The sequence below is a fragment of the Sminthopsis crassicaudata genome, chromosome 1 (assembly GCF_048593235.1).
Source record: "Sminthopsis crassicaudata isolate SCR6 chromosome 1, ASM4859323v1, whole genome shotgun sequence".
Lineage (NCBI taxonomy): Eukaryota > Metazoa > Chordata > Mammalia > Dasyuromorphia > Dasyuridae > Sminthopsis > Sminthopsis crassicaudata.
Window position 1 is genome coordinate 250,987,447 of NC_133617.1, and position 27,132 is coordinate 251,014,578.

The window sequence follows — 27,132 nt, forward strand, 5'->3', positions numbered from 1 at the left end:
AGAGGTGGTTTGGGTGTTTTACACGCCTGATATAGGCCCTGCCCCCTCCTCCCCCAGAGCCTGTTTGGATGTCTTGGTGTGGTCATGCCTGTAGCCCTGTGTGAATTGGGGAGATATGATGAGTTAGCTGGTTGCTATGGTGAAGAACATTGTCACATGACCAGGGTGCTGCTCTAGGCAGTTTGACGTCAGCAACGAGAGAGAGAGAGAGAGAGAGAGAGAGAGAGAGAGAGAGAGAGAGAGAGAGAGAGAGAGAGAGAGAGAGAGAGAGAGAGAGAGAAGAGCGAGCTAGAGGGAGGGAGGGGAAAAAAGGGAGGGGGAGGAGAGGGAGGGAAGGCTGGGAGGAGGAGGAGGAGAGAGGGAGGGAGGCAGGGAAGCAGTGAGCAAGTGAGGAGATCAGTAGCAGAGAAGCAGAAGGGTGAGACAGGAAGACAGACATAGCCTTACCTTCCTCACCGGAGCAAAGGAAAGACTGGCTTTCATTGTTGGGAGAGCTCCAATGCCTGGTCCTACCCAAACCTTGTCCCCAAATGGAGAGAACAACAACGACATCATCCAAGATAACGGGACGATCATTCCTTTCAGGAAGCACACAGTACGCGGGGAGCGTTCTTACAGGTAATCAATCAGTGCTGTGTCCAGCCAGAGCTCTCTGGTGTTTTGTGTGTGTGCTTTACATGTGCGTGTAGATGTCCGCCTTTGGGGACTGCAGCAGCAAGGAGGGAAATGCAGGGGATTATATAATGAAGCCAAAGCCTGCATTACAAATTATCCATCTATGTGTGCATGTGCACAATTTCATTAAGCTAGTTATCATTTATTTCTATTTTAATGGTATTATCAATTACACATGTGTGTATATACATATATATATAGATCTGATTTAAGCCAGTTGCATTTTAATGGTTCCTAAGACTATATTGTAAATTACACATGTATATATATGGATGTAATTTAATTTAAGCCAGTTAAAATCATTGTTTCTATATTAATGGTTCCTAAGACTGCAGTATAAATTACATGTGTATGTGTATATATGGATAGAATTTCATTTAAGTCAGTTATGATCATTTATTTCTATTTTAATGGTTCCTCTTGAGCATGCCGGGAGGTTTAGCATTTTCAAATGCCATTTGTATTGGCCAGATGGAAGGCATTTTGTGAATAGGTTTGCTGTCTGCAGGAGCTCCCCCTCCGTCTCTCCTCCTTTGCATATCGATAAAAATGCATGCTAATTTTTTTTTGGCCCCTTCAAAAGGATTCAGACTGCAGCACTTCCTTTCTTCTCCTTCCTCTTAAAAAAGAATGTTTTACAGAGACATTGGCTGTGTCCATAACATCAGAGGGTGACTAGATGGAGCAGAAAGGCGTGTGCTTGCCCTAGCTTAGTGTGTGAATGGGCGTGTGTGTGTGTGTGTGTGTGCGTGTGTGTGCGTGCAGGAGGAAAAAAACAGAATCCTCTGGATTAAACTGCAGTCTGTGATGTTAAACCGCCAGATTGATGGAGCTTTGTAAGAATTCTGCTTGCTGATTGGTGGAAGGATTGACAGCAGAGGTCATAATGTCAGGCGTTTACCAAAATTTGCTGCACAAAACCCTTGGTTTCTTTGAAAGAAATGGAACTACAACGGTCGTCAAAAGGCAGGGTACTTCCCACCCCCTGTTTTTAGGGGAGTTTATGGCCTAAAAATGGGGTGGAGAAGCTTTTCATTCTTCTCGAGTTAGGAGGTGATTTCTGGGGATTGGTCTGTATCTGATTTGGGGATGGGGCTGCTTTTGGTTATTGTATGGAAGCCTTTTTGATGAAATGATTTGGCCCATACAGTGAGCAGCCTTTTTCATATTAACATATCTGGCAGCTTATTTTAGTAGATAAGCTCATTAAAATTGTTTGCATTGTTTGATAAGGATAATGTTGTTGTAATAGAGAAGCTAGAGCTCTCTATGTAGCCTGTGTGTAGCTGAGGGATCTGAAGGAAAACACATCCTTAGAGCAGATTTCCTCTCCAGTTCTTTTGTACTTGGGACAGTTATTTTTAAAGTTACCTTGATAACAGCTAACAATGCTTTTGCTTTGAGAGAAAGCATGCATGCCTCCAAAGCCATCTTCTTCCAGATCAACAGGAAATAACTTTTTTTTTTAGTCTCAGTCTAAACATTCAGATATACTAGGTACAATGTGTTCACAAATACAGTCATATAACAAAATCAGGAGTATTCATCTTTTAAAGGCATTATTTGTTAAGTTTTTTTTTTAAACTTAGAAGGCAAGTCTACTCTATCATCTCTGACAGTTGTGTAAATACTTACTGGAAGTTCATCTTGAAAGTACCCATGAGGTCACAAAAATCTCTTGTCTCGTGGGTCTCACTTACATGGTAATACAGAATCCTTGCAATCCTTGCAGATTTCAAGTTCTTTTTCTGCCCTTATATAAACTAAAATCAGGCATTATTTTCTGAAACTCTCCAAGAGGCCTTTATATCTTTAAATTTGGAGGGTTTTCTTCCCTACCTTTCTTCTTTCCTTTTATGTTGAATGTGAGCACTTCTGCTTTTAAAAGGAATTAAAAAGCCAAAGCTTGGGATTGATTCTCTCTCTCTCTCTCTCTCTCTCTCTCTCTCTCTCTCTCTCTCTCTCTCTCTCTCTCTCTCTCTCTCTCTCTCTCTCTCTCTCTCTCTCTCTCTCTTTTTCTTCTCTCTCTCTCTCTCTCTCTCTCTCTCTCTCTCTCTCTCTCTATTTTTTTTCAACTATTCTTTCTAGCAATAGATGTGAAGCCTACATTTCTCCTAAGTGATTTAAATTCCTACCATGTAACATTCATTTTAGGGGAAGCCTGTTGTTTACCACATGGGCCATTGGAAATTGCCTGGCAGAAGTTTATAATTTCTTTGAACTGACTTGAAATTTTCAATGGAATATAAGAAATATTTGTTTAATTGCTGAAATGGAAAATCCCCTTGGCAGGAAAGTAAAATGTAAGAGCTAGGTTTGATTTTAAATAGTCACTTTAAAAACAAACTCAGATCTTTGTTTACACTGAATTATGGCCAGCAATTCCTCTCAACTCCCTGTAATGGGGCTGAGAAATCCTATAAACAAGATTCATCTGGCCAAATGCTAAGGTTGCTGAGAATATTGAATTCTCATGATATATAATGGGGGTTACTAACATTAATAGGATTTATATCATAGGTCAGAGGGTTGGTTATACAAGACACCCTTAAGGTCAACCGTATTATGTGTGCCTTGCAGAGTGGAGACCCTGTGTGATAGAGTGTTGACTATTTCTAGAAAATAGTTATGAGGAAAAAGAGTAATGGGAAAGGGAAGTAGAAGATCCTTTTGAGTGCTCTGGTTACATAGTCAATTTAGGATTGCAAATTCAAAATACTTTACTCCGTCCATTGCTAAGGAAACTGTAAATGTATGTTTACTGAAAAAGTTTACTGAAAGCCTGGTTATAGCCAAGCTAAGACCTGGCTTGGGCTAGAGATTTGATGTAGTGCTAAGTAATGAGATAAGGACTGGGGAACTGGCAACTCAAATCTAGAGCATTTGTATAAAGCCATTAAATGAGGGCCAAAAATGCTTTCGATTCTTGATCTCTTTACTATCTTTTAGATTCCTACTTTCATTTCCCTTTATCCTATTTTCGTTTCTGTAAAATACAGAAACATTATGTAATGGTGAATAGGGTGTTGGGCTTAGAGTCATCAAGAACTGGCTTCAGATTTTTACAAAATATCATGGACAAGCTTAACCTCACCCAGTCTCAATTTTCTTCATTTGTAAAGTAGAGATAATAATAGCACCTAACTCATAGATTGAGCATCCAAAAATATTTAAAACACTTTGAAAACCTTAAGAGTACCTTTATAAGTGTTAATCATTATAATTTTTGAGAGGTTTTGATTGGATAAAAATAATCAATACTAACGGAGCCCTAGGTATAAGTTAGTTTTTACAAATCAGAAAGGAAAAGGACCAACTAATGAATGGACTCTAGACTATTTTCTCTAAGTATTCAGGAAAGAAAATGCCTTTAAATTTAAAGCACATAGAAGCCTTTATTTTTATGTGTGCCTTAGGAGTGCTGCATTAAGCATATTATTTAATGTTCTTTTGCCTAGCTCTTTATCTACCTTGTTGTTAATAATCATTGAAGAAGGTGTGCAAAGTTGCCTCCCTCCCCTTCAAAAAAAAAACAACAACATATTTTTTTGATTAGTAAGAGGCTTTGTTGAGAAGAAATTAGGATAAACATGGCAGAACCTAAAATGGCACTGCTCAACAGTGTAGACCTGTTTACATAGGTTCTGCCCACTGTGGGGTCAGTTTCTCATCTGCTTCCAGCTCACTCACTACAATTATGAATACTAGGCATCCATATACTTTAAGAGGTGCTTAGGAAAAATGAGTGTTGTATTGGTGATCTAGGGCGACACTTTTAATTCATGGAGAGAATGAGTCGTGCCCTGGATTTCCCTAGAGAGTATACTCCCCATAGCTGTGTTTTACACAGATGCTACTGGGAAATGAGATTTATTAACTGGCCCTTTGCCCACTGCATCTTTGTTTGCATACTCAAAGCTTTTAAGAATGAATGTATTTAAAGTCTAGAATATGATTTCCTCATTGTTACTTATAACGTGCAAGTACAGAAGCATAAATTTCTGGGATTATCTTTCTCTTTACAAACAAAAACCAGCCTCTGGAAATTAACTCTTTTTTTGACATAAAAAGAAAACAGAAAAATCAGCTGTTGAGTGTAATAGCCAACTTTTGGGGGGTAAAATGTAGTTTAAAAAAATGAACTCTGCTATCAAACAATACTAATAATATCTCTCTTTTTAAGCAACAACAGAAGGAATAGTAAGATCATATTGTAGGCTATAATCTAGATAGTTTTTATTTACATTTAGTTGGGAAACTTAGTTCTACTCATAGACTTGGCCATCCTTATTTTTTGACATTGTTACATAGTTTTGTATATGTCTTTATTGATAGTGCATCACTTGAATATGAGATACTTTACTAAAAGCCTAATTTAGTATGGATCATAACAAAAGATTAGCCTGATCTCCTTAGACCAGTGTTAAATGGGGTATTGCGTAATGATTTTTTTTTTTTTTTTGTTTTTCTTAGAATGTATTAAGGGAAAAAAAAAAAAAAAGAAACCTATTATTATTTGGGGTCAGATATTTAAACTGGAATGAACCTATTTGTCACTTAATGGGATTTGGGTACTTTGAGAACCTTTCTATTTTGCTTTCTTTGGCAAAAGATACTTTCCTGCACTGCAGGTTCCTGCACCAGTGGTGGTATCTGTTTACACTGCATTATCTCAGCAAAGTCATTGGGCTTGGAAGAGCTTCCTAGGACTTAGGTAGATAAGTAGATTTCTTTTTTTAGTGTCTTTTTTTCTTTCAAGATACAACCAACAAGATTTGTTGATTTTTAAAAATTCTTCACATTCCTTGTAGTAAGAGTCAGTAAAAGGGAAAGGAAATTATGCAAGGAAGAGATAGATGGTGAACGTAATTCAAAATATTAGAAGATCGTATTGGCTGTGAAATACAGTCTATGATGGATCATTGTGGCAGTTTTGTTTAGTCTGATTCATTTCAGTTTAACAAACAATTATTAAATGGCTGCTGTGATCAAATTGTCATGATTGATGCTAAAAATAGAAAGACATCTGACACAAATCCAACACTCAAAAAAATTACAATTGGGTGGGAGAAAAGGATATTTCTATAAATAACTGTGAAACAATTCAGAGCATAATGTTGTCTGAATCCACCTTTACCTGTCTTCTTGAGATTAAGTGTTAAAGAGAGAATGAGACAAACTATTTAATAGGAAAGGATCACTTTCAGCTTGGGGACCAGTAACGGTTTCATGGAGGAGAATTCAGTTGGGGAAGATGGGGAGCTAGTCCACTGTAGGTGGAGAAATCCATCAGAGATGGAGGAATTAAATAATGATGGAGTATTAGAGTCATAGGAGAGGTTATTATTCTTGAGACACAATGATCTATAACCACAGCAAAGCTAAGAAGGAGGAATAGAAGTAAAAAGCCTTTGAAGAGGATGATTTAAAATGCTTTGAAAACAGTGATAAGAATCCTCATTTTTTTGATAAGCTTTTGAGAAAGCTGTTTCAGGAATGTGATAGGACCAGACCATTTTGGGAGGATGAGGGTTAAGGAGGGGACAAAGAAATGGAAGCAGCCAGTTTTGAGATAGGTCGTTTGCAGTATGTGATAAAAGAACCAGTAGCCAGGTTGCTATATAAGATGCATGAAAAAAGAAATTTTGTGATAGGTCTCAAATGAGGAAGGGAACAGAAGGGAGAGTTACAGTTGAAAGAAGGCTTAGCATGACCTATGATCCTGGAGATGAGAGACAGGTGGACACTTCTCCTGGACACCTCACCTCCAGATAGGTGAGGACCTTTGGAGAGGAGATGGAAGATTCATGCCAAATGAAATCTTCTGATTAATGCAATAGATGATGAAACCTATTAAGGTTGGGAGGCTTGGAGATTGCTGGCATTGGAATCTTGGGAGAGTAAAGACATTTTGGAGTGGGGGTCTAAAGAGCATCTGAGAACATGATCCCCAATTAATGAGAACAAATTCAAGTCTAATATTAAAATTACCTTGAATTTGCAGAGTATACAGTGACTCAGGAATTAAAAGAAGGTGGACCAGGATCATGTTTTGTTAAAATATCTGCACAGATACTTGAAAACTGACTCTTCTTTGCATAAACTTGGATTGTGAAGATGTCATTTGCTTTCAACTGAAATTACCTGCTAGTTTTCATCTCTCTCCATTTTCTGTTTCCTATTGTTCTTCTTCTGTTTGGTGCATTAAAATGAAATCATTTTAAAAAACAGTTATTAAACATCCATTGTGTCTAAGGGACTGATCATATAAAAAAGAAACAGCCCTGCCCTCGCTGAGTTTGCAATCTGATGGGCAGAACAAAACACGCACCCAAAAATGGACTGTGATAAGGACAAAGGGAGGGTGAAGAAAAGTATGAAAAGAAATCTGAACCCAGATATTAAGATGCCTGTTACATTAATCCTATAGTAAGGCATTGTCTCGAGATGAAGATGAAGATACTAGACCATCAGCTATAGAACATGACTTTTACATTTATTTTTCCAGAGGTGATAGATTTGCTGGCTGCCACAAATGCTTCTTTTGTGACCAAAAAAGGGCATCAGTCATATATGATCTGAAAATGAGAAATCTACTTCCTCCTCACCCAAAGCAAACCCATGATCTTGATCTCATTAGCATCACGCTTTAAGAAATAAGCTATAGTTGTTCTGGAAACAAATAGTGAGAGCCTCATATGCTCATAACAAAAGTAACTGGTGTTGGATAGTGCAAGCAGAGAACAAAATGAAATATAAAATGGATTTTCTTGTAGCTATGTTCTAAAGTTTGTACATAAAAAGCACAGCTACCATCACAAATTCCTTTCCTTTAAAGACTTTAAAAACAATTTAATAGATTGTAAATTCCTTAGGGGCAGAGGTCAAGTCTTATTAAAGCTCTGCCTCCCACCCCCCCCCACCCTTCTCCTGCCATCTTCCCACTCTGGTCTAGGAGTTCTGCACTTTAGGAAGGATATTTTTAAAATTGTGAATGAATGACCAAGAAGATTTGCATAACAGACTCCTGGGGTCTGTATCTGGAAGGTTTTTTTTTTTTTTTTGGCCATTTTTCCTCTACTAGTTTTGCCTTTGACAAATGATTTCTCCTTTACACCTGAATGATGGATCTGCAAAATCAGTCCTCTATTTCAGAATTCTGTTGCAGATGATTTTTGTCAACTGCCACTCTCAAAGATAGTATCAGTACAGAGTTACAAAATTAAGTATTTCAGAGAGAGGACTGTGGGAACTGAGTGTGGCTCAACATAGGCATGTTCACTCTTTTTATTGTTTGTTTGCATTTTGTTGTCTTTCTCATTTTTTCCCTTTTTGACCTGATTTTTCTTGTGCAGCATGATAATTGGGGAAATATGTATAGAAGAATTGCATATGTTTAACATATACTGGATTACTTGCTGTCTGAGGGAGAGGTTGGGGGAGGGGGGTAAATTTGGAACACAAGGTTTTGTAAGGGTCATTGTTGAAAAATTATTCATGCATATGTTTTGAAAATATAAAAAGCTTTAATAAATAAAATTAAAAAACAGTTAAGAGTTGAACTAAAAATATACTGAACCAATCAGCCTAAAAACATTAGTTAATGTCATGTATATACAACTTTCTAATATATGTCAGGTATTGTACTAAGCTCAGGGAAGCAAAAGAAAGACAAAGCCAGTCCCTGCTTTTAAGAAGCTCACATTCTAAGAGATAACATGTATAACTATATAGTTATACGCATGGGTAGCTAGGTGTGTGAACAGCGTGCTGGGCCTGAAGTTAAGACTCACCTTCCTGATTTCAAATCTGGCCTCAGACACTAGGTGTGTGATGACTCTGGCAAGGCATTTAACCCTGTTTGCTTCCTCTGCAAAATAAGTTGGGAAAGGAAATATCATATCACTCCAGTATCTTTAATAAGAAACGCCCAAATGGGGTCATGAAGTTGGACACAACCATATACATGTAAGATCTCCATGGAGAGAGATGGAAGCTAATTTTAGAAAGTTAAGCTTTAGCAACTAAGAGGAACGGCCTGCTACAGAAGGTAGGGTATAAACTGAGTAGTGAAGGAAGCCAAGGAGTGTTAGAATTAATGGTGAGAAGGAAGAATCCTGGGGGGTAGGGACCGGGATAACCAATGCAAAGCTACAGAATTGGATGTAAGGGTTGCATTTTAGGAATAGTAAGCAAGCCAGTATAGCTAGATTATAGGGGGTAGGGAGGGGAGAAAGTATATGAAAACTAGAGAAGGAGAAGAGGGTCATATTGCAGTGAGCTTTAAATGCCTTTGGTCCAAAGGTAATAGGGAGATGCTGGGATTTATTGACTGGAGATAGAGGGAAAAGGTGAGGTTTAGGAAAATCACTTGTCTGCTGGATGGAAGATGGATTTGAGTGGAGGGAGGACCTTATGAGGACTAATTAAAGGGCTATTGAAAACATCATTATGAGCAATGATGACCTGGACTGGTGATGGCTGTAGGAGTGAAGAGAGATGCTGTGATAGCAGAACAGATTGGATGAGGAGGGCGAGAAGTCAGGGAGGATACCTACTCTTGGTGATGGGGAAGTATAGAAGGATTTGAGAGGGAAAAGGCTTTGAGGTACGCTGCCTATGAGACATCCGTTTGGAGATGTTTAATTAAGCATGTGCCTATTCAGGTTAGAGTCCAAGAGACAGCGTGAGCATGGATAAATAAATCAAGGAGTACTCTACATAGAGGTGATAGTTGAGCCTATGACAAGTAACCAGCTTATCAAGAAAGTATGGAGAAAGAAAAATAATAGTTTCTATTTCTCTTTGCATGTGTGTATTTTTCCCTCTACGATTCAGTTCAAATGCCCCTTCCTATAGGAAGCCTTTCTGATTTCCCCAGTGGTTGTGTTCTGCTTGTCCAAAATCACTGCTTTTTGTTAATGTGTGTGCACATTGGTTCATTCATTCATTTAACTGTGTAAAGAGGAAGCGTGACATAATGTATGGGGAGCTGATCTCAGAAATACCACTGTCCAACCCTTGCCTCTGATAGGACCTGGTTGTGTGATCCTGAGATTTTCAGTGCTCCAGGAAACTTCCTAAGACTGGAGACACTTTTTCCTCCCTGGGAGTAGCCCTCCTCAATAAATCACAGGGTCACAAAACGAAAAGTTTGGGTATTTCATTTTTGTCTTCATGGCCCAAGCCCTAACACTTTTGTGCACCACACCTCCAGTCTCCTTACACCTTAGACCCCAGAATTTACTCTCTAATCCAGGGACGCCGGCCTCCTTGCTGTTCTTCCACCTAGATATTCTGTGGGCCAATTCTGGGCATTTTCACTGTTTATTCCCCATGCCTGAATGCTCTTCCTCCTCATCTCTGCCTTCTGGCTTCCTTCAGGTCCCAGCCAAAATCTCACATTTTACCGAAAGGAAGCTTTTCCTGATCCCCTTAAATTCTAGTAACTTCCTTCTGAGATTCTCCTCAACTTATCCTGTAAATAACGTTTTGTACATAGTTGTTCTCATCTTGTCTCCCGTATTAGAGAGTGATCTGGAGAGCAGGGACTACATTTGGCCTTTCTTTATGTCCCCAGCACTTAGCACAGAAACTGGTCCACAGTAGGCAATTAATAGATGTATAATGACTGACTGATATATTCCTATTTAAACCTCTATTTTGGGAAATCATTTAAACAAATATGTCATATTTTTGTGTATATACAAACTGTATGTGTGTCTATGTGTATAGACAGATGTATAAATACATGTTTATCTTATATAATATGAACACAAAGATTAGAATGTCTGTTTTCTGCACTTCTAAAGGCTCATGAATTAGAAGAGAGAAGACTAACAATGTGGGAAATAACATGAAAATTATATGACATTATCATAAGAGATAAACTAGACAGCATCTTCATTGGTGAAGTGCTGTGGAATCTCGGAGGATGGGTTAAAGAGGGTCCAAAAAGGAGATCATGTCTGAGTGAGTTTTGGATGAATGAGTATAGGTTGATCAAGAGGAGAAAGGCATTTATTCCAGGCAGGGACAATATATAGAAGGAAGAACTCTGCTAGAGGATTTCTTGGAAAACAAGATTGGATCAGTGGGGTGAGGCTACATTATAGAGAGCCCCTAAAGTCCAACAGGAAATTCAATCTACTTTTGTCTTCCATAAGAAAGAGGTATGATAGATGATCTAGATGATCCTGCATGGTTCTGACATCATTCTGTGATAGATGGGGAATTGCTGATGGTTTTTGAGAAGAAGAGTATGGTATGATGAAATTGAGATTATGTACTAGAATGTATCTTCCTTTCTGAATTAATTTTTAAAAACTGAACTGAAATACACTGAGAAAATAGGGTCACCTAGTACCCTACTGAGCCTGTTCTAAGCCATCTGTCCACCTCCTGTGAGCAGGTTGGCATCTTGTACCTCTCTGAAAAGCCAGGAAATGAGTTCCCGATTGGCTCAGCAGAGAGGTAAGGATGCTCCGGCACTCCACAGCTTATTCTGACTCTGCTCCCGCACAGGAACCCCCTCATAGGAGGAAATGGCACTCCTGGCAGGATCGCTATCTAATCATGATGCTGGCTACACTGCTTTAATCTACTTTTGAGGCCAGAAGGACTTCAGGCTTCTTAGGGGTGCTAGAGAAGAGTTTGTCAGGGATTGAGGCAAAGGAGTAACTTCATTTTGCACAGATGTTCTCTGCCAGGGGCAAAGCGAATTGATCTTTAGCACAGGTCCATTAGGGGCTGGGGATGCATCTTTGATCTAGTTACTCCACTTCTTAGCTGTAGCCATTTTCCCTAGTGTTATCACTCATATCTATCTATGGTCAATAGAGCTATCCAGAAGCCTATGGTTTTAAGTCAAAAACATGATTTATAGAGTCCGTTATTTTTGATTGTCAGGAAATCCCTTTTAGGTGAATTTCTGGATATTTTTTCAACTAAAAATATCTATAATATCAAGTTCCATATGCCATCTTTAGTCAGTAAAAGCTACAATATCCCCTCTTATCTACGTCCAGGCAAGTAGGTTATTTAGCAGATAGATAGAGTGCTGGACCTATAGTCAGGAAGGCTTTAGTTCAAATTTACTAGTTGTGTGTCTGTGGGCAACTCATTTATTCCAGTTTGCCTCAGTTTCTGTAAAATGAGCTGGAAAAGAAAATAGCAAATGCTTCAGTATCCTTTCCAAGAAAGTCCCAAATGTGGACATAAAGAGTCCAGACACTCATGAAATAACTGAATCACAACTCTTAGGTAGGTGGTATAATGATAATCAATAGAGTATAAACCTTAGGAAGACCTCAGTTTTATAATCTTGGGCAAGCTAATTTAATTTATCCCCTTTTTCTTTATCTTTAAAATAAGGATCATAATAGCACCAACCCCACCAAATGAGAATATTTGTAAAGTGATTTGCAAACCCTAAATGCTAGCCTTCAAAATTTTAATTTATCATCATTTTTCTTATGAGAATATTTGTAAAGTGATTTGCAAACCCTAAATGCTAGCCTTCAAAATTTTAATTCATCATTATTTTTCTTTTTGAGCTCTCTACCCAAAAATATTCGTGTAAATCTCATTGCCTGTTTTATTTTGAAATATTATATGTTCAGCATCTAATTATTTCTTCTATTTTACATAAATGAATCTTTTAAAATGGAAACATAGAAATTATGTAGGTAGAAATCTGAATGAAACTCCCTCCATTTCAATATAATTATAGTCAGAATGGAGGGATTTATATTATTTACCTCTGCTATATTTGCTATCACTCTCACCTCCCTAAAGATTATTTTTCACAAAAGGAACCATTCAGTGAGAGAAGAATTAAAGACACAACTCTAAAAGAGCCCTCAAAGGGGATGTCTTTTTCAGTACCTGGGCCATTTGTATATTTTAAAACACACCCTAAAATTCTCTCTTCCCATACTCCCTAGGACTCTACTCTCAAGGGCTGAAAACTCCACCAAACCAACAGAAGCCTTCTTATGAAGAATATCATTATCATGACTGTACTGGTCTTTCCTGAGGCAAAACTGTTTCTTAAAAATGATAATTTACATGAATTAACCAAATTAGTCACCCTCTTAACAATGAGGGAGTAGTTTCATTTTTTTTAATGAAAATAATACTTTCAGTCATACAGAACTTTTCTCTTAAATCTTGAACATCGCTTGGTCCACATAAAAGAAAAGGGTGAACCTTAATCAGTGTACTGAGAATCCAATTTGGGACATAATTCATAATGTTTGTATGATGGAGGAAAGGGTTAAGGCATAAAAGATGGGTTGTTTATATATTTATTTACAAATACATAGATTGTCCTTAAGACTCCATTTTGAAAACATTATGATCTAAAAGTCCTTTTTGAGAAACCCACATGTAGCTATGCAGAAAGCTGTATTATGCTATAGTAGTAAGAAAGGAACTCAGGAAGGCTTGAGTTCAAGTCTTACCCTTGACACATATGACTGTGACTTTAAATACACACCCCTCCCCCCAATCTTCCCCCACTACTTCCACAAGCAGTTCTTTTAAAGCTATAAATTGCTGAGAAAGTGCTGACCTACATTGGTAGAGGGAATCTTCTCAGTTCCTATGGCAATAAAATCATGGGTCCAAACTCTACATATCTATCAAAGTAAACATTTCTGCTTTGAAAAAAAAGCAAATTTTAAATGTGCATAAAGATGGTTCTTTTAATATTTTGACAATAATTTGCTGATGCCTTTTTTTTCTTTCGCTGTTTCTAATAATTCATTATTATTTGGTAGAATTTTGCCAAGATGATGATTGAGAATTAAGAATATAATCTTATTTCAGTTTCCTAAAAATTGGTGATTTTTTTTTTGTTTTTGTTCTTTGGGTTTTTTTTTTTTGTTTTGTTTTTTTTGTTTTGGGTCTCAGACTTAAAAGACATTAATTCTTTGTTCTTTAGTGTGTGCCTCCTGGGGAAGCCTTGGGAGGTAATTTGTCAAAAAGGCTAGAGGCAATGACATCTCAGGGAGGCTTTCTGATGTTCACAGTGTTACTTTTGCTTATAAATACTAATACCCTGTATAATTGCTTTCCGTGTATTTCTATATGTTCTTCAGTTTATACTCTGCAAATAAGGAGGAAAAATGCTGTGGCTGCTAAAATAGGTTATTTCAACTTAATCTTTAGTATCTCAGAATGACTTTTCAGGTTGTTTATAATGTAGCAGAAAAACAGAATCCCTTTTGAATTTTTACAGGATTAATATTCTTAAGAAACCTCTTTTAGTTTTAAAATCCCAATGTAATTAGAGCAGCGGTCTCCTAAGAAAGAAAGATACACCAAAATAGTTATATGTCCTATTTAAACCATTTATTCAGTGTACAAGGTGTGCCTTGAATAAAAGTATGTTACTGATTAACAAAATGGTCCGACACTATATCTCCATAGGACATTTCTTCTGTTAGGGAGGTAAGAGTGAAATGAAATGCATAAATAAATTTTAAAAGTACGCTTATGCATGCTTAAATTGAATTTTATTAGAGATTTGTTCATTGTTATAGGAATTAGAAAAAAGCAATTTAGAGGGAAATGAGAAGCATATATTTTTATTTACACTTTTACTATAATTTTTTTGTGTTAGTTAATACCATTCCTGTTGGATTTTTTTTTCTTTTAAATTGCTTAAGGTTAAGGAAAAATAAGCTGCTTGTGTACCACATAAAAGTGGTAAAAAGATAACCAAAATATTTTAATGTACTGCCATAAAAAGGAAGATCATACCATCATTTTAAAGTCTCAATTACAGCATTAGATTTCAACATATATGCCTAATGAAAAACTATTTATTATGATGAAACAATTCTGTAACTCATACATGAAATATTATAATTAATTTTTCATGTGGCACCTACTTTTTAGCATCACTTATTATGAGTGACTTTTTAGTTTCCTGCCACATAGCAAACCATAACATATATTTAGTTTATTGCTTCATGTCCTTTAAAGAGATTGTATATTTTTGTGATGTTTGCAGTTGGATAATTATATTCTTCCACCTTTTAGTAAGTAAAAGTAAAATAATTGTCCCATGAATTTTGCAGTAAAGGCAAAACAATTCCCTGAAAGGATTATTTTTCAATATATATTTTTAATTTCTACATTATCCCAGGAGTACAAATTATGACATTCTCTATTATTTACTGTATTTCTCTCTCCTCATCCAACTCCCAAGCCAGCCCTCCCATCTTACTCATTTTCATGGTAATGTCACTAATAAAAATTGTAAGATGAGCTCACCCAACAGTTCTGGTCTGGTCCCACCAAGACAGATTATCCAGCAGCTTGGGTTAAGGCTGAGTGATTTTCCAGTAGTAAGACTCTCAACAATTAACTGAAAACAAAGACTGAAAGGCTTTGAAGAGATTATCTCCATCTAGCCATAGGGACCTGTTCAGTATCCAGGAAGAAAAGAAAATGCAGAAAGGTCCTGAGCTTTGCAAAAATGACTCCCTAGGAGTGGAGGAAATAGAAAAAGGGGTAGTGATTTTTGTGTGGCTTCTTAATCTGACTCTAGACTTTCTCCCTCCTCCTGGGCTTTACCACCTTAATTAGCCCTGCTTTGTAAGCAGTGAAATTCCCCATCACTTCATCCTTGCTTCCTGAAATCTTTTTGGTGTTATGGAAGCAGCAACACTGGATGACAGCTACTGAGCTTTCTGGGAGAAAGGAGGAGCCACAGTTGAGTTCAACATTTAGTGCCTACTATGTGCAAGATATTATGCTAAATGCTAGAGATGTCCTGAAGAATCTCTCTGGGGACTTCTCTGGTCCCATTTTATTCTAAATCTACAATCCCATGATTCTAGTTTAAAATGTTGACATTTCAAAAGAAAAATGACAAAGGAAGGAAAGAGAGGACTTTGTGGAAGGCTGGATAGAGGGAGTAAATGAGTTAAAATATCTAACGTTTATCCCCTGGGATACTGGAAAAATAACAATAAAAAAATGGGGAATCTTTTGAGTTTGATTATTATATGATATTTTATTCCTACCACAAATTTAATTTGAAGCCTTTACCCTCAAGTTATTTAGCTACCTAAAATTTTTCCTTAATTAAAAAAATTAAGGGGACAGCTAGGTGAAGGCTACCTGAGTTCAAATCCAGCCTCAGACACTTTTAACACTTCCTAGCTGTATGACTTGGGCAAATCACTTAATCCCAATTGCCTTGTAAAAAGAAAAGAAAACAAAACAAAAACCAGTTAATGATGAAGTGATCAAATTGAAGGGAGAGTAAGGAGAGCTCATCTCCCAGCTCTAAATATGTGTGTCACTATACACACACACACACACACACACACACACACACACACACACACACACTATGTTAATCAAAACAACAATGAACATCCTTTTCAGATGGTCTGTGTGTAAAACAACCATCTCAGCTCTAATCAGAAATTTTGTTGTGAAGGAAGAGACCTAGTCTAGACAATTCAGCATTCCAAGCCACAACCTATTCTAAGTTAAAACTTTATAAGGGTCTGTGCAGTATCATATCCACTTACTGTTTTAACTGTCCTTAGGGCAAAAAAGCCTGCACCATGCAATTTGATATTCAGTTACATTTGATTTATTCTGTAATTATTTCATGTATGTGCCTTTTATTTTCACAGTTACATTATCAATTGTGAAGATTTTTTATGTTTCTGTACAAGACCTAGTACAGTGCTTGGGCTTACAGGAGGCTCTGAATAAATAAATAATTATTAGTTGTTTTAATTAAAAGAAATAGTATCATCATAATATGACAATTAAAAATCCATTTTTGGAAGAAATTTCATTTTGAAGAATTCCATTTTTCATTCTAATGAATAAATAATATATTTGTGAAGAAAGATAAAGACCTTTAAGATTTCATGTAGGTATATTTAAATTTAGGGATTATGTTCAATATTCTTCAAAGTTTTAACAGATTTAAAATGCTGAATGAAAAGTGTTTTTAAAAAATTCTTTGTTAAATAGTCCACATTAAATATTATTTCATCAGAACCCCTTGAAAGATTATATATGTAACTTCACATGTAATTTCTTAATAGGGGTTGAGGGTAGTGATAAGGTAGAGAATCTGGAACTCAAAAGTTGAAAACAGATGTAAACATTTTTGTTTTAAATGTAACTAGGGAAAATATTAAATAAGTAAATAATTAAAAATAAAAAGATTATACATGTAACATATTTCCTTTTTTTTTTTTTTACTATTTTTTTCAATGCAAGAAGGCTAAGTTGTCTGCAAAGCTTAATAGCAAAATTTGTGTAATGTTTCTAAGACTGAGTTTTTAAAAGAGAAAGCAAAAAATAATATTTAACTCATTTGTATTTTAAGCCAAAAGAGAATAATGCATTTATTTGGCTTTATATATCAAGAAACCAAGAAAAAAAAAAGCCATTCTCTGAAAATAGTATTTTGGTTTTTCCTAAATGACTTTGTTTTTGTTCTTTAATTAATTCTTTTTCAGTCTTTGAATAAGAAAATATTCAAAAATAAAAATATTGGAATTTGCAACATGAAAGCCTACAAGGGTTTGAGGCTAGATTGTAACTGTCAGATGTAGTGCCTAGTCATTAAGAAAAAAAAAAAAAATCTTGGCCCCCAGAACTGTGGAAGGAAGCTGCTTTGGACTAATCCAAAATCTACTACTTTGTTTAACAGTCTCCAGGCATGAAAAATTAGAGGTCACTTTAAGTTTCACAAATGACCCAGAGCTTCTAATACGTGGTTGTGAGTGCCATTTAATTTCATTTATAGAAGTGTTTCTTTTGCCAAAACCTTAAGGCAAAATTTAATATATGTTGCTGGTTATATGTTGGCAATAATTTTCTTCTAGTTTCAAACGTTGCTATGTACTGTGCTGCGCTTGAGCTGGTCATTCAAGAATCATCTGGGAATGTGCTTTAAGAATTTGCCTTAGGACATTCCCTGAAAGGAAGCCAAATCCTATTAGACAGGACATCCTGTGATTCCCTCAGTTTATGGTGACCAAGGGCAGAGCTTTTTTTAAAAAGGTGATTGCTTCCTTTCCAGTCAATAAGGACGGCCAGAAATGCAGAGGATCATTTGACTCTTAGGCAACATAATTTTATCAAAACAACTAAACCAAGAAATCACCTGAGAATTCATGAATTGGAAGAAAACCCAAGTCATTTTGCTTTTCCTTCAGTGAGATCCAGATGTTGGGGTGACTATCAGCACTAGTCCAGTAGACTTGAAATTCTACTCAGTTTTCTGAAAAACAATCAGTCATCAGGCATTTATCAAGTAAATTCCTGCTACTTGTATGTGCCAAGCTCTGTGCCCAGGTAAAGACCAAAAGAAAAAAAAAAAAAAAGAGGAAGCATTCTATTGGGGGAAGATGTGTGTATTGTATATTTAGGATAAATATAAAACTAACACAAGCAAGGGAGGGAGGCCGTCAGTGTCAGATCAGTTTACTCGGTAGAGAATATACGGAAGTGGATATAGAGACTTTCTGGAGAGACCATTCAGCAGGTATTAAAATAGTTGAAGCATGAAGTGATGAGGGCTTGCCCTAAGGTGATGATTCTATGAATCCAGAGTTAAACAAGAGATGCTCTAAAGGGAAACAATGGAATCAGTGATAGATGGATATGTGGGTGAATGCTAGTGGAGAGACAAGAAGAATTCCTATTTACTTGAAAGCAACTGGAACACATAGCAAAGCAAGCCAGCATCACACTATATTATAAGTTTGTCTTACAGAGGAAGTAATATAATCGGTCAACATATCATATTCTATATATTCTTAAAGAGCCTATGTAAGTTATCTCAAATTAAATTATTAATTATTTTATAAATTATTTTCTGCTTTGAAATTGGCCATTTTGATACCACAGTAAAATATATAGAATAGCAAGAGCCAAAGCACGATTTGGGGCTGTTTTGAGCCGAAAGATTACATAGATATTGGACAGTCACTCTTGTACTTTTTCCTAACTAAAGTCCTAAATAAAGCTATTGGAAAAATAAAAAGACATGGATGGAAGTTACATGTCTAAAAGTCAAACCCACTGGAATTTTTATCTTCATTAGTAGTTTACACTTTCCTCATTCTGTTAATAGCTTAATTTTACTGGTACATCATTTTCTATTTCCATCTCAAGATGTTCCCAGAGAGTTTAAAATGAATTTTACTGTTATGTAAATATTGCTCTTTGGATAGGCACAAGTCCTCTAGGGTAATACTCCCAAAGGGTTATTGTTGTTAGGTTTGGGCTTTTTTTTTTTAATTTCAAAAATAGATTTTGCTAAATATGTAGCCAAGATACTAATCAGGGACTCTGAAGTAAGTCTTTATTAGGGCTGAAAAGAGTTACAAGCAAGGAATGATGTGCAGGGTCTTTGTCCATTTTTACCAAGCGACCACAAATAGCAATTTGAAAGACCCAAGGAATAAAATATGTAGTCACTGGAAATGTTAAATCCAGTAATTCCTAAAATATCAGCATGGTTTATATGTTGCAGCTGGCAGATTAGTGAGCCAGAGATCTTTCCCAGCTCTAAATCCAGAGGCTCCCCACTGGTCTTTTTGTTTCAGGTGTCTCCTTCAAAGAGAATCAAATTAGGTGGCCACTTTAATTGTAATGAGAATGGAAAATAATATCACCTTTGTGGTCTTTAATACCCTTCTCTTTCTGTAAATACTGTGTTCAGGTCTATTCCTATTTCCTCCAATAGTATGTACTCACAGGACTGACCTTATTCATAGGCAAAATAAACATTTACCTGTTTGATGTGATTTTAGGATCCTAGCAAGTTTCTGCCTTGCTCATGGTTCTCCCACCCTGCCCCATTCTTTGGCCAATTTCACATCTCATTTCTGAAGTTTTCTCAAAGGCGCTTCATTCCTATACTTAAGGTTTTGGCTACCATGAAAAGCAAATTCCTCTGGGAGAGGTCAACTTGAACTTGCTTTCAGGCTTTTGCTTTTTTCAAAACAAGAATGCTTTCTTTCTCGAAAGCAGGTTTTATAAAATGATCTTGGGCACCTGCTTTGGAAAATAAACTGTTGAGGAGACAATGGGATACAGAACTTTGAGGCTGAGGTACCAGATGACAAATCACTCATTGAACCCTGTGGCGTCAGGCCTATGCGTGTGGTATTGGCCAATCAATCTACTTCCTCTCACCCTCTGTTTAACCCTGAGTGCTATCTTATGTAGCAGAGTTCTAATAATGTTTTGCACTGACTTTCGCTTTGTACTTGTGGCCCCTTCTTGTTGCTCAGTTGCCCAAAATGACTCGGGTTCCAGATGGATAAGAAGATGGAACCTAATGGTAGTATTAGGGTCTTATGCCGAGAGTTGAGAATCAAAGGACATGGTAAAAGGTGAGCTGGAGTTGAGTGGTGTCCTGGAGACTGGCTTATCCGTAATTAAGGCAAAATTAGTGGTTTGGCTATGTTCTCTACAGTAGTGAGATTCGGTTTCTAAAGTATGTTAAATTAATCATTTATTGCACATTTAGCACAATACAAATACATTTTTTACTTCTTGCAAATGTAATTTAATTATAGTATTTAATTTAATTATGGTATTCTTAACCTTAATATAAAAATATTCATCTCTTATCGTGTACTCAAGCCACAGGATGGAATTCTATGAGGATGGAAAGGGGGAAAAGGAAAGAAAGGAAGATTTATTAAGTGCTTACTATGAACCAGGCATTGTGCTAAGTGCTTTATCAATGTTATCTCATTTGTTCTTCACAACAGCAGGGGAGGTGGATACCATTATTATTGTTTCACCATTGAGGAAACTGAGGTGCAAAGTCAATTTTGAGCTCAGGTCTTCCTGGTTCCACACCTAGCTCTCTAGTCTGCCACATGGTTATAGAAATTGTAGTTGGGAATGACAGGAAGAATTCCTATAGAATTTAAATCTTCTAATACTTGGGGACATTCTTTATCAATCATTTTTGGAAGTCTTCCATCAGTTTATGAAATCTTAGACTATTTTGAGAGTTTCATTTTATCAATCAGAATTTTCCCTCTTTAATGGTGTTCTTTTCTATGTAAGTCTATGTAATCTATATAAGTCACAGCCAAATCTGACTCTCCATCCCTCAGACTCTCCCTAGAACAACAGGCCTCCATTTCCAAATCTTGGCTAGGTATCTCCAGGAGTATGTAAAATATAATATCTAAAGTAGAAACTCTTTTTTTCTAGTCTGCCCTTCCTCTAATGTCCTTTTCTCTAATTTCCACCATTTTCCCAATCACTCAGGCTTGAAAAGCCATGGATTCAGTTTTTCATTTTTTATTTTCCCCATTCCTATGTTAGCAAGGCCTTTTAGCCTATTTTTGTAGTAAGTCTTTTATATGTGTGCCTTCCTTCCTTTCCCACTACAACTGTTACCTTAAATAGTCTCATCTTACTTCATCCAGGAATCGGCTCCCTGCTTCCAGGGACTCCCCACTTCATTCTTCATACTGTTGCCAGTGTAATGTTACTTATGTGTGGGTCTGTTCGTGTCACTCCCTTATTCCAGTATCTTTAGGACCCAGGTGCCAATCATAGGCCAGCTGGCCTCTCAAAAACCAAAATAAGATATAGTTGGAAAATATTTGACAAGATAAATAAAATGCAATAGAATATAGATGTGCTCTTGTTAGTCAGTGTTCCTCCCATAGAGGTATATTTTACTGACCCCTGTTTCCATTTGATTTTGATGTCAGTGTCTTAAGAGTCTCCCTATTTCATGCTATTTACTACCACGGTGACTTCAGACAATTGAATTCCCTTCTCTGATTCTTAATTTCCTCTTCTGTGACAAGAATAGGGACCCTTGGTCTTGGTGATCTTGAAGGTCCCATTCAACTCTAAATGTAGATCCTTTGGTCATATGTTTCTGTGAGGAAACTTGAGGCTGGCGTTCCCATTGAAGTTTCCTAGTGGAGTTTCTTTGGGCAGGCCATTTAATCCCTTCAGATTCTTCATCTGTCAAATAGGGACAATCATAATACTTCCATTACCTTTGTCATGAATGAATTTTGTACTTTCTTAAGTACTCTGTAAATGTAAGTTAATGTTATTTCCTCCCCCAACCCTGGATAGTTAACTTCATGATGTCAGAGAGGACTTTTATTTCTTAATATGTAAGATAATTAAATTCGTGCTAAAATGTTGAATAATATTGAAAGCTATTATGTAACCCAATAGATTGAATTATTGTTTAATTTCTTCTTGAAAATCATGAAGAAATCTATATACTTAGGTTAAAACAAAGTCACTCTGATTCAATATAATAATTGCTTTTCATAATATCTTATTATTATTAATAATATTAATTAACAATATTAATATTAATATTATTATTATTAAGAGTAATATCTCTCTAAGAAAAATGTCATTTGGAAGTTGGTGTTGGTATGAGGGAAGCACTTTTAATGAGTGAAGGAAAAAGATAATGTCTCTTCATATTTTAATGAGATTTTTGTCAGAGTGATGGCCATTAATAAACAAAATGAGTAGTTCTGGGCATAGTAGGCCTAGTGACTTTTTGCCTGAAGAAATGAATAGGATTTTGTTGTAGTCATGTTTTCTACCAGAAAGAAAGTGTTCTAAGTAAATGGAGTTGTAAGGGAAAATAAATTATTCCATCACAGGCAGCAATGAGAGTTGTGAATAAATTTTGAGATCTCTACAGGAGAGATGATATTTTTTAAAAGTCAGTTAAATGAAAGAAAAACAACTATGGACAATCAAGAGACTGAGTTCTAATTCTACTTTTATTATTATTATTATTATTATTATTATTAATTTATTAGATAGATTTCCTCATCAGTAAGATAAATCTACCAAGATCACATCAGCTGTAGCATTTAATGATCTTTGAAAAATTATATAATCAGTTTGCTAATAGTACAGTTTAGTAATAAGGATAAATAAATCATAAGTTTGTTTTCCATTAATTTGTGAATCACATTTGTTTTATTTTAATAGTTTTTATTTACCAGATATATGCATGGGTAAATTTTACAACATTGACAATTGCCAAACCTTTTGTTCTAATTTTCCCCTTCTCCCCCCCCAGATGGCAGGTTGACCAATACATATAATATGATAGAGTATAAATGAAATATAATACATATATATATGACCAAACCCTGTGAATCACATTTTTTAAAAGCACACATTTGTTTCCTCTATGTTATTTTAATAAATTCCCTTATTTTTTAAAAAATGGGAACAAATGTGGTGATTTTAGACTTCTCCATTCTCTCTTCATGAAGTAAATTTAGTCATCTAAGCCATTGTTACCTTAAGTAGGTATCACTTGGTAAGTCACTAACAAAAGAGACTCAATGTCAAGGAAGAGTAACTTTACCTTAATTTTGTATTTCCTAACTTAATTCAGTGACAGAAATATTAAAAAAAAACTTTAAAAGTAAAATAATTTCTTGTATTTAGTTAAAGTATATCCCTAAACCACAAAGTAGAGAAATAGTAAGACTCATTTTATTCATTGAATTTGTGCCTATGACAGTTTCTCTCCAATCTAAAGGGAAGCCTTAATATATGATCTTAAATGAAACTCAATAAAGTTACTGTAGTGTGTCTCCAGGGAGATGTTGTGTTATTGTCAAGGCTTGTCTCCAAAGGTCTATATTTTTCTTTTCCATTCCCCACCCAAATAAATTATTACTTCTCTCTTTTATATGCCTCTCTCTTTTTTTCTGCCTTTGCTCAATTTCCAGGTTATGAATAATAAAAAAAAGTGATGAGTAGAGAATTGTCTCCTGAGATAGTCACCATTTAAATCATCATATATTTTTAAATTTCTATTCCTTCTCTCCTTCCCATACATACCATGAACTGAATCTAAGATTATCAGGTTCTTCTGTAAGTAAAAAAAATTGTTTCAAGGGGGAAATGCAAGCACTGCTCTGTGCTAATAACCAGATCATTGGAGATAAGTCATGGTAAGAAAGAAAGAGCAAGCATTTATTAGGTATCTAGTGTGTGTCAAACGCTGTGCTAAACACTTTATGAGTATTATCTCATTTGATTATTACAACAGCCTTCTACTATGAAGAGAAGTCTAAAAGAAGCCATTCAGGTAGAAGCAATTTTGAATTATGCTCCAAATTGAAAACATAAATATGGCAAAGGTTTGACCTTGGTTTAAAGCTTAAACATCTTTTCCTTACTCAGTTCCATCTCCCCTTCTGCCTTGCCAGAAGCTTAGTAGGTGTTTTTATTCTTAACAAAACTTCCATTCCCTCCACACCTCAGTTCTTTCCCAGTTCATCACCCCTATACTAGATACACTTTCCTCCTTCTTCATCTTTGTGATCCTTGGTGTGCCAGTTGAACTCTCCACTGCCCTCTTCTTAGTCTCTTGCTTCCTTATTCTGGAGCTGATTATGCCTTGCCATGATTATTCCCACCATCTGCTGCTTTTGCTCTTGCATCCCTGTGCTGCTGAATGAAACTAAGTGGATCCACTACAGATTTTTTAAACATAATTTCAACTGGGTGTTCACTATAGCAAGACAGTCCTTTTCCACCTCCCCAATCAGCTCACTTTTCTACTTCCCAGAGTAGCTTTTCCAAACCTTTTCACCCATCCCATAGCTCCCTTTTCTCAATTTGAGAATTTTACCTTCGATTTTGCTGAAAAAATTGAGACTGTCCAGTGCCTTGGATGTAAACCCTTTGATTCTGAATCCATGCCATTTTCTACAACAAAATGCGGCTTGAGATAGAAGTATCTACTTTCCTTTCAAATAAGTCAAAGGTGAATTTACCATTTTTTTTACATAGACACAAATATCAACAAAACAAAAGCCAGATTTAATATTGTAACTCTAACCCAATCTCAACCTTTCTGGAAAGTAATATACCACACATATATAGTTATTCAAACTTAGAAGAAACTCTTCTGTAATATAGCACATGAATTATATTATAAACCATTCGACTAGAATTGGAGATTCTGGCTGTCCTTACTGGTAAGGCAGTACTTATCGCCTTTAATCGATTGTTGCAAACCACTATTTGCTCTCTAAAGTCAGAGCTGAATAGTCTTGCGGTAGGTCTCATTTAGTGTGACCCTTACCTTGCACTTTATTACTCTAATGCACTTGTAATATTCTATCATATCATAGTTGTGTTTGTGTCTTATGCACCTACTAGCCTGTAAATTACACAAGGATGAGAATGTCTTACCTAAACTTCATAGATTACACCTAACATAAGTGCTTAATTTTTTTTAATTGAGCTATTGAGCCTTTGGAGGAGATAGGTATGTAGAATGGATTTGAGAGTCATCTGAGTAGAAGTGAGAGTTCTAAGCATGTAAGAAAATAATATTTTTACATAGTAAATGGAAGAGCAAATAGCATATCTAGATTTAAATCCCAGTTGTTGCTTTTTTTTTTAAACTGCAAATCAAGCATCCTGAGGGCTCCAAACAATTAACAAATCAGTTAATAATCATACAATTACTATATGTAAGAAGCAGAACATGACAGACCCCAAGATCAGCCCTCCATGCCACAGTTGCCTTTAAATGTATTAACAAATGTCACAAAATAGGAATTCAGCACTTTCTTTTCCTATTTTTGCAAGGGTGTTGCAGGGAAGAACTGCATACATTCCAGATGCTATACAGTTCACAGTGTAACAACAAAGTTTGAGGATCCAAAAATAAGGATAATATGCTATAAAATGTGTTGTCAACTTTCCTCCCTGTATTCAACATTCCTAGCCTTCTCAGAGCAAATTCTTCTTCTCAACAGGGAATAATTCTTTGAAATTCTTCAGTAAATAAAAATACATATCTTGAACATTATGTCTTTTCTTCCATAGAGCCCTTGTGAAGTAGGAATAATCTGTACCTTAGATTTTAAAGTCAAAGAGATTTTTAAAATAGAATTGCAGAGTGATCCCCTGAGGAAAAGCCAGAACTAGGACCAGTGCCTCCTAATATATTATTAGTCATATATCCATGTTTGGCTTCTTGTATGATTTATCTGATAGCATGTTTCCTCCTTTCCAAAAATATTCTTCAAAAACTAAAAACAGTATCTTGTTTTGAATTATAGGACATTGGTCAAAAAGAAAATCCCAGTGTTCTCTATACTAGATTATAATAGTAATAATTTCCCAATTTTGTGGTAATTTTGCTAACAGATTATTATATAGTTTATATTTAATATATTTATTATTTAATTTATTTTATATTTATATTAATAAATAAATATATTTAAGATTTTAAATTCAAAAATCTTTATTGGATCACAACCTCAATCACAAGATAATTTGGTTTAACATTCTATATTGAACTGATTTAAGTTTATTAACTTTCACCTGAAAAAATCATTTCAGAAATGTTAAAGGAAAAAAATAGTATAATTTTTTAGAGCTAAAGATGCTGCTGCTAATCCACCATCATGAAATCATGTGATTGGGATTGTTTTATTTTTTTCAGTAGTTGTAATGAATTATGCTGAAGCATCTACAAATTTGTCTTGCAGTTAGCAACCTATAGTTGCTATAGTCTATAGTTTCTGAGATCCTGAGATGATTGAGCAAAAACAAATACAATTTGTGGATAGGAAATAAAAGAAAACTTAATTGTCCCATGCAATAATCAAATCAAAATTTGCATTCTCTATGTGATGTAAAATATTTCAGTTTTTAAAAAATTGCATGCATAATCTTAGTTGTCTTGGATTCTTATTAAATGACAGAAAGAAAATCAAATAAATCAAATAAATGATTCACCTAAATGTTGTCATTAACCAAAGAAGAGTAGGTTAATTCCTTTTTTTGTTTTAATTCATTATTAACTATGATCCCGTAGTTTTTTCACACATTGAAATATACATATAAATCTTTCTCATTATATGATGCATACTTCTGTTTGGAATTTTATAAAATTTATTTGCTGACATGTATTTTTATCTCTTCCAAAAAATTATTCAAAGTCTGAAAACCATATTTCCATTCTGAGTTACATTACATTTATCAAAGGGAAAATTGAGTGCCTAAAGAGCTAAAAGCTGGTGTGAAAATAAATTAACTAGATTCAGCCATCCAAGAATAAAAAATAATCAAAAGATTACAATTAGTAGTTACCTCAAAAAAATGTAAATGATTTCTTGATATATCCAGACATGCTTTTAAGTAGCTATGACTGTTTTCCTCTTAAGTGCTTTGTGAATCTTGTTTCCTAATATTATTTTTTTTTTCAAACAATGCCATAAAATCCTAATATAGTTACTTTGACAGCCAAAAAGGCAAGACTGGAAGAAGAGGGTAAAGGTGAGAGTAATCACTGTATTATGTCCCTCAGCACTGAAGCAAGAGAATAAATCATGTACAACTGAAATGGGAAAATGTTGCTTCAAGTACAAAATATGAGTGTGTGAGAGCCAGGTTCTA

General features: G+C 35.5%; 1 protein-coding gene across 2 annotated transcripts in view; it reads left to right on the forward strand.

Moving 5' to 3' along the window:
- MAPRE2 (microtubule associated protein RP/EB family member 2) overlaps positions 1-27,132 on the forward strand; it is a 185,612-nt gene that overhangs the window by 83,161 nt on the left and 75,319 nt on the right. Inside the window, exon 1 of one of the 2 annotated variants that reach the window (XM_074277864.1) lies at positions 197-618. The exons of the other annotated variant lie outside the window; for it this stretch is intronic. Within the exon in view, the coding sequence (XP_074133965.1) occupies positions 500-618 (119 nt within the window). The 5' untranslated portion in view covers positions 197-499. Of the gene's footprint in view, positions 1-196; positions 619-27,132 lie in introns of those variants that run through there. 2 annotated transcript variants of the gene reach the window in all.